General features: G+C 37.8%; 1 protein-coding gene across 1 annotated transcript in view; it reads right to left on the bottom strand.

Moving 5' to 3' along the window:
* The window catches only part of LOC129268547 (homeobox protein aristaless-like 4), a 14231-nt gene extending 1582 nt beyond the window's left edge, over window positions 1–12649 (bottom strand). The window contains exons 1-3 of the mRNA XM_064104416.1: window positions 12440–12649; window positions 4414–4551; window positions 1–2549 (exon numbers count right to left, since the gene is read on the bottom strand). The exon at window positions 1–2549 is cut by the window's left edge and continues 1582 nt beyond it. Of these exons, the coding sequence (XP_063960486.1) occupies window positions 2079–2549; window positions 4414–4551; window positions 12440–12649 (819 nt within the window). The 3' untranslated portion in view covers window positions 1–2078. The remainder of the gene's footprint in view (window positions 2550–4413; window positions 4552–12439) is intronic.
* Between the last annotated feature and the right edge of the window lie 304 nt (window positions 12650–12953).

The raw sequence follows: 12953 nt of genomic DNA, 5'->3' as shown, positions 1-12953 counted from the left end.
AAAGAAAGAGTGGCAGAGACAGAGGAGAGAAAAGGAAGGGAGAGAGAGATGGAGAGATGAAGAGAGAGAGAGGGGGGGGGGGGTGCACAAGAAGGTGGGCAACATGAAAGCGAATAAAAGTGGGGTGGAGTTATACAAAATAGGGTATCAAGGGGTATAATCAGGAGAAATGCTTAATATGAATAAAGATAGAATATTCAAAGAAGAAAATCTAAGTGTTGGAAATGAAATAGTTTGACATAAGTAGAATTGCTAGGAGGGAGAAGAAAAGAGAGGGGGGGGGGGGGAGGGTGAAGGGAGGGGGGGGGGTAGCAAAGTGATAGAGGAAGAAGGAAGGAGAGAGTATCGGAGAGCAAATTCCCTTGGTCTCATCTGGCGGCAAAATACTAGTGACGAATGGGATAAATTCCTCCAGCCAATGCAAACCAGATGACATAGTCCCACAAACTCATTTTCATGTGGCAAGACTGACATACCCTAAGCAGAACTCCCTCCGGCTCGGAAGAGCATGCATGCATTCCCCGTAAAATACAGATCTGTTTTGGCAACTTTGAGACTGAAAACACACTTAGCAAGGACTTCCCTGCTTCCTCTTCATCAGTTCGGCAAGACTTGCTGACGAAAATAGAAGCCAACGAAACATTGCATCACCAAAATCATAACATAATGTTTTCCGCTTCACTTGGTATAACCCCACGGGGGCATTCATCATCTTTATCCTCACACTGAACTCGCGATTATACATATACATGACCACACAAATAATTCATCTGGATTATGAATACGATATTCTTAGACTAACACTATATGCTGTATTACGTCCGACTATTCACAAATCCTCATCTCATTACACTTGCTAAGAGATCCCTCGTCAACAGATTCAGATATTATTTCATCCAAAATGTTCCGGTCGTATTTTCAGGAGCAACTTTTCTGGGAATTACGACCTTTCCCCCAAAGGTTATATTCGTGTTCACAATGTAAAGGGATCTGCGTTGATGCCCATAACTTATCACTGGACTGCTTATCCAACGACCATTCAACATTATTCACTGTCCTTCGATGTCAGGATAACATTCAACTCATTGTAATGTAAAATAACTCCATTTTCATTTCGATGTCGTAAGGGTCCACTAGTTTTTTATCACTTAATTGCTCATTCAATAGTCATTCAACATCAATTCATTCCTATCCAATGCCATACAACAGTATTCAATAACTTGAATACAGGTTATTGAATGAAATGCCTCTCTGATTTTGATATGAACACGGTAAACATCGAATTATTTTTTTAAAAATTATTATCCCCCTTACAATTGGCGTTCCATAAACGTTGTTTAGTGACCCAAAATTATTGAACAAAGTTAATAAGGCGTTGCCCATCCGAATAAGATGTTGAAGTTCTTGAACAGAGCTATTATGACGTTGAAAATACTGAAATAACGTTTATTTCGTGATGTGGTGAACATTACACTCTCGACGTATTATTGTTTCATGTAAATTCAGGATCTTTTTAAAATCCATTCCTTTCCAATTACCACCAATGGACATCAAGTTTTCCTCTCATAAATCGAGTTGGACGTTGAATCAAAGATTGCATTGAATGACTCAATGTTACTATATTCCCGACGCTTATCATAATCATAACTTCTTATTTCCAAATAATTTCTATTCATAAATTGAGTGCATCAGAGTTGGGGAATCTGAACATAGTGAACAGACAATTTGATTACGTCATCGTCACCGCTCTTTTATAATCTTATACAAATTCACTTGTTCAGAGTCATTGCATTGGCAAAGAAAATCTATCACTTTTCAAACCTCGATGTTCAGCAATAGCAACAATAAGTTGACGGTGGTAGACTATTTCTTTTGGCGAGAACAATATAGAGATTGTTGATGTCCATTTTGCCATCCAACTTTTGGAAGTCTCCTTTTCTCTCGACTCTTTGGTCACAGTTCAATTACAATCATGACGCGGTCAAAGTGACGTCGAACTTTTGGTTTCAATTTGATGCAAAAGACGTTACAATGACGCTACAGTGACGCTCGATTTAGAGGTTGATCGTCTCTTTGGTTTAAGAATAAGCGCCTATCATCCCCATGGCGAAGTTGTGCTCCTTGGCCTTCAACCGCAACGCGGCGATGCTGTTACTGCGTCGGTCTGTCTCCACGTGTTCCACACCGCCAGAGCCCATCATGGGAGAGTGTCCCGGTAACGACGTCGGTATACTTGGCGAGGTCTGACCGGAGTAGAGTCCCGCCGCTGCCGCTGCAGCCGCGGCGGCCGACGGCGACTGACCGTGCGCGGTTGCGCCCGCGTTGTGCGGTTGGTTGGACATCGCCTTGAAGCCGAAGTCTGGCGTCATTGAATGCATGCCCATGTAGCTTGGCATCGTGGTTGTGGGGGCCATGCACGATGAGGTGAGTTGTGTCGCCGCAGCTTGTCCGGCCCAGTTCTGCATGGGGTTGGTGGTGGAGTTGAGCGATTGTAGCCCAGCTCCGAAGTTTCCTAACTGGCTAGTGTTCCAAGCTGATGAACCAGTCATCTGAATTTGAGGAAAGAAGGAGGAGAAACAATAGATTCATAACTCAAGTTATTGACAATACAAAAACTACTAACTGTTGGTGCGAATTCCTTGATCTAGAAACCTCTAGACTTTGAATAATCATTACTCATTCTATTTCAAATCATCATTCTGTTTATTAAAGGGAGGGTGGGGAGTTTCAAATAGGTTCCTGTACAAAGATTGAGAAAGTAATTTTGAAACACATTATTAAAATATCATATAATTACAATATAAAGAGATAAAAAGAGATTTTTTATCGTTTATAATATAGTTGTCATATCATGAGCTTTATTTGAAAACAAGAATTTCTGGAAGCATTATTATTTTGTTCCTTTGTAGAACCTTATTGACGGTAAGTTCACATTAATTCTGAATAACAATCATAGGTTTAACCCTAACTCTCCCGGGGTATTTTGATTCTTGTCCTTCCCGGGGGGGGGGGGGGCATTATGGCCCCCCCTTAAGATCTCGGCCGCCGATCGCGCGAGCGATGCAAAAATTTGCACGCTGGTAGTGTGCGATGTAATCTACAAGGCTGTATGGTAAAATTTTCCAAAATAATGAGATTTTATTTTATATGAATTAATTATGCTAATTTATGCATAAATCATACTTTTTGCTCTAATTCACTAAATAAAGCTCCTAGAGTGCTAATTTTTGGTAAAAATATTCTTTGTAGCATTCTTAACAATCGCATTAAAAAAAACTTCAGTTTGGAAATCAATTTCTTATGTATTTTATTGTTTTATGAATTTCTTATGTATTTCTTTGTTTTTTTACTTTTTGTTTTTTATTGTTTTATCAATGGAAATTGTTCCAGACTTAATTCTGATCATAAACAAGGCAAAATAAATTAAGTTTAATCAGTAAAAGTAGAAATAATGATACATTTATGAATTTTGGCTAAATACACAATTTGCATTGGATTTGTACATGAAATCACGTTTATGAGCAATTTTGGGTCTGACATGCACTTATATAATGTTGCGTAATGTCGTAACCGTGTACCCGGGCGTCACAAATTTGGGCTCAAAATTTGCGCGAGACTTGAAAGTAAAAAGTCAGTGAGCGGCGAGGTCAAAAAATTTTGCGCAGCAGATATATCGCGAAAATTGTCGAGGGGGGGGGGCCATAATGGCCCCCCCCCCGGGAGAATTAGGGTTAATCATATAATTTTCGACAAATCATGCAATATAAAAACGAGGACATGAATAAACATGAGAATGTAAAGAAAATAATATTGCCCCTTCTTATATTTCCTCTCTTATTCATCCCTATTCTTACCGGTATTTGTTCATCTAATTAAATTAAATAAAAAGAACCCAGAACATAATGGGGTGACAGAGCATTCTCTGGGGAACTCACTTCCCCACACAGTTTAAATCTCATCTTCTCTTCAGTCATTCCAAGAAACATCTTATGTCGTATAATTTCTCTTTACATCATTATTGACCAACTTTATCTACCTACAAGAATTGTATTACACTCTAAAAACAGTTTACCAAATATTGGGTATCGGCCCTATATGGGAACAGGGGCCGCGGAACGGTTTTCAAAGTGGGGGGGGGGGGGGCTGAAGCCCCCCGCTTCCGCGGCCCCTGGGGAATATGCATGTTTGCTGGGTATAATCATGGTCCATGGTATAATAATATCAAATACTTGTAAATTGCGTTGAAATTCACCCTTAAAAAAACCCATGAATTTTTCCTAAAATGGCGGAAAAACTTGAACACCCGGCAGACATGCATGTTCTCTTGCTATAAATACCCAAAATTTGTAAATTTGTACTCAATCTTTGTTAGTGTACCATTTTAAACATTCCTGTATGATTGTACAAACTTACATTCATTGTGCTATAAGCATCTGGTCTGGGTGCTATAGGCATCTCATATGGGGTTCCTGTGGCCATTGCTCTCATTGTATTAAACTGACTGAATCTCTCCCGCTTCCTCCATTTGGCTCGACGGTTCTGAAACCACACCTGGAATAAAAAAAAAGATGAAATAATTACAAGTTTAAGTGAGGGAATTACTTGAAGCCTAAATTTAATAATAATATATGCGATTTATAAGGCGCCATATCCATCTTATGCGCACAGGTGAAGGGGGGGGGGGGGGTGGATAAAACACAATATTTGACATTATTCTAATTCATTACGAATGTGTGTGCCGAAGAAAGTGAATTATGTTTAGGATATAAAACCAAATAGTGTTTCATTGTACAAATTTTGCATCAAATCAATTTTGATACGCAATAGAAAATGAATGCATAAGTAATTAATTTGATTATTGAATGAATGACTTCATACAAATATACGTCGGGACTATGCAAATAGATACGAACTGTGATAAACTATCAATCAACCCTATATATAAATCAAGAAATTGCGACAAAAATGATAAAGAAAATAAATTCAAGAAATTAGTCCTTTGGTATGCAAGACTATACGAATAGCGAGGCATATGTGCTCCATTCATAGGGGTATTCATATATGCCCCATACAATATTTCATTCAATTAAGATATCGTTTCATAGAGCCAGCTGTTTCCTTCTTTACCGTCAAATACCACACACTGGACCTACTTTGTCATAACATTCCCTAACGAGCAATATACAGCGTGTTAACTAGATTTCATTCCGATCCCATCTAACAAAAATAATAAATCTTTCTCAATCGCTTTCTATTCAAAGATCACCCAATCAAAGAGAGGGAGAGAGAGAGAGAGATTGTCGTACTTTTCTCTCTTCATAGCCCCAGAGTGCATAACCCCTGGAAGTAATTGTAATTTCTGTACGAATTTGGGGTCTTTTGAGGAATGCGAGTTGGTGGAGTTGAAAACGCGCGGGGACAGGGGTTTCGATGCGAAACTACCCGCCTGGGTTTCCCGCAGAGGTGGATTCGCCGCCTCGCTTCAAAGCCGGTGACGCGATTGGTAGTGACAGCGGGGTCAGGCTGGGTGACCCGCCAGTCCGCGCCGGGCTGGGTAACCCGAGTCTACGCCGGTGAACTGTCATGCCGCGCAGTGCCAAGCTGCATGCGGCGTGGAGGCGAACTCGAGAGATCAACAAACATCAAATGAACATGTACTTTGGAGAGTCAAGCCATACATCATGATAACTGATATGTTTCCAAACATTCGAAGGGTTCCCATCTCAAATTGTTTTCCCCCTCCATTTAATACAATATTTTCTTTCTCCCTTTCTCTTCTTTCAAGTTGACACGACCGCCCGCGATTCTTACGGAATGGGACAAGCTTTCGAATATTGAACTTTCTTTTGTTTTATAACAGTGAAAACATAACCCTGTTTAGATAAACTATGAATTAAAGTGGTTAAATCATTGCAATTTTACAATATCGAGTATTATATACATCCTACTTCAAGAATAAAATAATAAGTGATACATTTTCCATCTATAGATTTTAGAAAATAAATTCAAAGGATAAAACTTTTTAATTACATGGATGGCAGAAATTATTTTTATTTGAGTGGGATGAACCTATACAAGGTGTGATTGTGTAGGCATACTTTATCACCGTAACCAGGGCAACGCAGAAGACAATGCTTTTGGGCTGAGAAGAAGGAGAATGGGGACGAATGGAGTATGCGATTAATAGTGGTTGTTGTTGACAATGAGGACGACGACGATGATGTTGGAGATGATAATGGTGGTAAACTTGGATGATGATGGTATGATGATGATGATGAAGGTGATGATGATGATGATGAGGATGATGGTGATGATGGTGATGATGATGGAGATGATGATGGTGGTGGTGGTGGTGGTGATGTTGATGATGGTCATGATGATGATGGTCATGACGAGGATGATGATGAGGATAATGATGATGGCGATGATGATGATGGTGGTGGTGGTGATGATGATGGTGATGATGATGATGGTGGTGATGATGATGATGGTGGTGGTGGTGATGTTGATGATGGTGATGATGATGGTCACGACGAGGATGATGATGATGATGATGGCGATGATGATGATGGTCATGACGAGGATGATGATGATGGTGATGATGATGATGGTGGTGATGATGATGATGGTGGTGGTGGTGATGTTGATGATGGTGATGATGATGGTCACGACGAGGATGATGATGATGATGGCGATGATGATGATGGTCATGACGAGGATGATGATGAGGGTGATGATGATGATGATGGTGGTGGTGGTGGTGGTGATGATGATGATGGTGATGATGATGATGGTCATGACGAGGATGATGATGAGGGTGATGATGATGATGATGATGGTGGTGGTGGTGGTGATGATGATGATAATGAAAAGGAGGAGGACGGTGACAATCATAATGGCGGTGATCATAATCATCATCATCAAAATTATTGCGTTTTACTTCATTTTTTTTCAATATCCATGTTACATTTTGAAACAGAGTGAGAGAGGGAAAGGATTTATTTAATTACCTCAAAATCAACATGATCAAAACGTGCTTTTGTTATCTGTTGCAACATTATGACAACTTGACATTCGAATAAAAGAAATGAAAGTCATTTAAAAATGTTTTAGATTTAATATCCACCTTCTTGTGGCTCTTAACCTCATCCCCAGTTGTTATTTACAGCGAGACATAAATGTAACAGGTGAGGATGGCGATGACAAACGGTTGAGTTTTAACGACAAGACTCGGGGGAGGCTAGGCCCGATTAAAAGCTTGTTTTCAAAAAATGACCACGAAATTCTGTTTTTAAAATGATATTTCAGGCCATTGAACTCTATCGTTCACAAGCGTCATAAATTTTAAAGGTTGTCATATTTTCTCGACCGGGATGCATTTAATTTTGGAAACTTAATATTGGGTTTATCTATGAAAATTAGAAGAGAGAAAGAGCGAGAGAGAGGAGACAACAAAAATTGGTGCTCGTCGATAGGGGTCGCTAGACCACTTTCGACACAGAACTGGAACTGTTGTCACCATCAATAATAATTATTAATTGTCTTGTTAAGCCATAAATGTTCCAATCATTATTCCGATCTACATAGCCTATAGTAGCTGTCCGAATCGTAATATAAACCACTGTTATTTTTAAGAGGAGAGTTAAAAATAACGTGAGTTACGAAAGAAAGGGGGATATGAGACGAGTATAATTAAGAAGATGAATTCATAACGATTATGAACTAACAAATTAGATTTGATGTGAATACAAGGTAATCAAAAGGCACAAATAGGCTCTCTAAATCAAAGAACCAAGTTGTGTCATTTTAATTCACGTAATACCATAATCTTAGCCATCAAATCATTGCATTCTTCACAGTGTTATACAAACAATCAAGCATCTATGTTCATGATATTTATTTTTCATTAAACCTCCCATCAACATTCCTGCTATTCACGACATCACCTTCCTATTGGTTGATTTCATCTCCCCGCACTTCATCTGGGGGAATTTCCCGTCCATCTTAAAAATGATGACGTCACGTCGTAATCTGTTTTGGTCAGGTCAGGAGCTTAGCAAATGTGACAGTCGCATCAATGAACACGATTATAGGGTAAGCCAACATTCGATAACTGTCAATGCGAACAATAAATGTTCAGAAAATATAATAAGGCCTATACCTTTAATGGGCTCTACATGGCATGATGATGATAACAATAATAACAATAATAATAAATAATGATAACAATAATAATAATATTAATAATAATGAAAATATCAATAATAATAATAATAATATTAATAATAATGAAAATATTAATAATAATAATAATAATTATAGTAATACATAATTTGTCTCTTAAATATTTTTTTGTATTATCATACAAAATTATACTTTATCATCATTTAATACACAGTAAAAAAGCAAATTGTTTGAACCTATCACTCTAACAAGTTGTTTAAACTTTTTTGTAATTGTTTAAACTTAAAAAAATTGTTTAAAAAGCTTAAACAGTTGTTTAAAAAGTATAAACATTTGTTTAAAAGGTTTAAACAATAGTTACTAGAGTGATGGGCTTAAACAACGTGATTTAAAAGTTAAACAGCGTTTTTACAATGTATAGGCCTAAATTATTATTACAGACAAGTGTGCGTGTTTTTGTGGATGAAAGTGATATAATATATGACAAATATGACAACAGAAAATATAGGCCTGCAACTTTGCAGGCAGTGTAAAAATCTGAACAAAACATGGCGAAATAAAATTCAACCGAATTCAAGGGTCCACGATCAGACCACTGAAAATCTGGGTTAACACTTGACTCTGTGCCACTGTCCTTGGCTTTTTTTTCTCGATGAAAACAGAAGGATTTCGTTATTATTTTGCGTCAATTTAGATCAAAAGTGGTCTGCAATCTAAAAGGGCGAAGGGGGTCAAAATAGGGTCAATGATTACATAGGGATGTCGAACTAAATTCATAGATCATATTTATGAAACTGAAATGAAAATCTGATGCTTCGAATCAAGTTCGAATATCCTAGATTTTATTTTCTCCAATGTATCAAGATGTGCCGATTTTTTTTTTGAAACTCGAGTTTACTTTCCAACCCATTTAAAAACCGTCTTTTTTCTATTAAATAATTCAGGTCAGATAATTATGACTGTGTTCTAGTAGGCATGTAAGTGAACTTGGAAAAGGTGGAACGTCAATTAATAACATTGCGAGGGAGCGGAGCGACCGGACGGTTGGGGGAAGGGAATCCCTCTCTATTCCTCCCAAACCAAACCATGCTAACAATATAGGAAGAACCTGTTTGTGATGATACGGGGGAATGTTGGAAAACCTGACTTCAATTTACTCACGCCCTTGACCGGAACGTGTTGCACTTTTTGAGGTCTAAACTGGATTCCTCGGCTTGCGATCGTGGCTCCCCCCTTTCATATACCAAAGTCATTACCATATCGCTATCGCAGACACACGGTTTGGGTATTGTATCTATCCAGCTTATATACCTATATTTATATTGAAACAACTTGTACATTTCCAATGCCATTGTGCCATGGAATGGATAAGAACCCCCCCCCAAAAAAAAAAAAAAAAAATCACAGTCCCTGAACATAATAGTACCATCGCTGATTTTACGAACCTTCATAAACCTATTTTTTCAGGTCAAACCTTCGAAATCGAGTTTTGATTTGCATAATGTGAAAGTCTTGTTAAAGACTTTATATGAATTCCCAATAATTATGTGCGCCAGTTCTTTTGATTTAATTACGAAAAAAAAGTAAGCTCTGAATACACGAAATATCAGCTGGTTCAGCACTCATTCAATATTGATGCTTTTCTCTATTTTCAATCTGAAGGAAAACTTTCAGTCAGGAAAAATAATTTCAAATATCTTTTATCAGATAACAGCAAATTGGAAATCTATTTTACACAACTTTATTTTTCTGCCCAGAAAATTAAGCACATGGTAACTTTCGAGATAAGATGACGAGAAAAGAATCCAGTCTGTGTTTTGTCTCACGTCATGAGTGTAAAATAAAACATTCGACTGTCAAGATAATGTGTTGCGCTGAGCACATGAATAGATAAGAATGGAGAGTAAATGAGATTGGGTGAACATTTCTCTTCTGGTAAATTACCTTCAATTTCGCGCGCTATTTGGTAAGGAAAACACACAATTAACTCTTAGTTCATGGGTGCTTAAACCCACGAGTACTTCCTATTTCTAATCTGTCTATCATTTTAAAGTTGTCAGGAAGCGAAAAGCATGATAAAGTCATATTTGCCCACCGATTTCATCGCCATTTTAACCACTTCACTAGCTCCTCAATGCGCCGCCGATGTAGGCGGGGAGGACGGTCGTTGTCCCCCTAGCTCCCGAGGAATGTGGGCTGGAGTACGTAATTGCGTAGGTGCTGGACGGATTCTGTGAAAGATCACTTACGCAGTGGTGCTATTAACATACCTTTCGCTCTCAATTAATAATTTTCAAGTGATTTCCATTTTACAATTTGGAAGAGGGAAAACGGGGAATTTCAGAAAATACATTTTTGATTGATCGTATCCATTTAGCTGATGTAGGTAATTGATAACCACTTCAAAGTATTGTGGTCATCTTCAACTGCTAAAATCAAGGGCACAAGGGTATTTTGATTGGGAGGGGGCGACCTTAGAATTACGTCATATTTGTTCCAATTGATAAAAGGGATTTTGATAAAAATCCACGACCATATGCATATCTCACTTTTTGTACTCTCGTTTCTTCCCTTTTATTCCTAATTTTGCTCATTTGCCTCTTATGCCCCCTCACGTATAGGAGGGGGGGGGGGTGCCCTAGTATCACCGAACTGACAATGATGCAACGACGTCTAAAGCATGTGGAGTACAACCTAATTTGGGAAATAGTAAGGTTAGCAGTCTTGAGGAAAAGTTCGGATAATCATGATAATAGATGTGCGTTAATGCACAGTAAATCAAACTTGTTATATACACAGCCTGCTTTACTATGAAATTGCGATTGTACTTTGAGAATTTAACGATTTATAAACAAACAATATGAAACCCCGAGCGATGAATATAAGAAATTGAACATTGATGATTAAATTCGTATCACTTTATTTAAAATTTGGACAATACCTTATCAGTTATGTGTTTTGCGCTTTGGGAATAGAATTTTAGTTTCATATGGATGACAAGGGGGACTATGAAACGCAAAAGGGGAGGCAAAATTAACATTATTCTCACTGGTATGAAAAAACGGAGTTGCAATACCATGATTAAAAAAAAGTTCAATAAAAGCTTCTTAACAAAATTTCAAAAGAAAGAAGAAATAAGAAAACTGCGTAATATATTAAAAGAATTTCTCAGATTTTTAGAATCGGACACCACTCCATCTCGAATGTGACTCCTGTCCGCATCCCTGCATCAAGATACCATGGTAACAGTGGTATCCCCCCAGCTAATTGCTTTGATTTCAGACGACTCAAGAGGATATCAAACCCATTAAACTATTAATCTAATGTCTAGTCTAAATAAAGCCATTACGTCCCTCTTCATTCACATTCGCTAATCACTCATCCACAAATGGTCTATCAAGATTCACTTTCGGTCCCCCCCTCCCTTTTTAGGGGGGGGGGTCCAAGTTCAAGTCTTCGGGACGTATGAATTTATCGCTTTTCAACCCAATATTACGGTTTTTTAAATGAAAATTATATGAATGGGTTCCAATAAATTAATCATTATTTTTCATCCTCATTTTATACCCTCTAGTTTTTTTCAGAGCGCTAACACAGTTTTGAATTATCAATTTGTACTATGTATGTAAAAAACAAAAAAATGTCAAGCAAGAGGTCCATTGGATATTTCAATGCCTTATAAATTATTTACAATGTAAAATGGGACACAATCAACCATCCTTTCTAGAAAATAGATACATGAAGAAGTAAAAAAGAATAAATATATACAAGGAAAAATAAGGGGAGCAAAAGAAAAAAGAGAGAAAAAATAAGGAAAATGTAGTTCTATCAACCCCAGCAACAATTAACAAAGGAGTACTAATGATAATAAAACAATGGCCAAAACAAAATGTACTTAATATCAATATAGAAATACTTGACACATAATTATAAAACAAAATACACTGTGAATGATGTAGAAAATGTTTCTTATCGGCGATCAAAACAGAATAGGCCTGACCAGACTAGTCCACGCGTAAACATCGCAACTTTACACGGGCTGTCGGTCTCTGTATCTCGTCTTAATTAATCATGCTTATTACTAATTAGTAAGCGTCACTTCAACTAATTGGAGTCGCGCGCTCGGGGACAATACCCAATTAGGGTCGGAAGGGTAGAGATTCCTTCCGTTTATTCTTAGTCCTAAGAGGGGTGCCGGAAATGGCTAAGGGGAGCAAACATGCACCCATATCCGCCCCCGTGGAGATAACCACACCCTTGTCGAAAGTATAACAACAAAAACAATAGCAACATCATAGACAACAGCACCAACATCATCATAGCGATCATCACCATCATCTTCATCATCATCATCATCATCATCATCATCATCATCATCATCACCATCATCATCATCATTATCATCCTCCTCCTCCTCATCATCTTCTCCATCGTCATCATTACCGTCACCATCACTAATGACCATGATCACGATCATCATCATGATCAACATCATCATCACCACCACCAGCAACACCACCGCCATCCTCCTCAATATGTATTGTAAATATCGTCATTCTTGTATTTCGGATATAGGATACCGATTTTCACGTTTTGGAAGAGAATTTCTTAATTATATGCACAATATGACAACGGGTGTTTTCCATTTACAAGAGAACCTCAATCGTAAAAAAATATGAACAAACGGTTTTATTACTTGTCAATATAATGGGAGCATGTCCTTAGTTCTTTTAAAATACTTTTTTTATCTTTAAATGTTCGAAAATTAT

The sequence above is a fragment of the Lytechinus pictus genome, chromosome 9 (genome assembly GCF_037042905.1).
Source record: "Lytechinus pictus isolate F3 Inbred chromosome 9, Lp3.0, whole genome shotgun sequence".
NCBI classification, from domain to species: Eukaryota; Metazoa; Echinodermata; class Echinoidea; order Temnopleuroida; family Toxopneustidae; genus Lytechinus; species Lytechinus pictus.
This window is presented reverse-complemented; position numbering and strand designations above follow the sequence as displayed.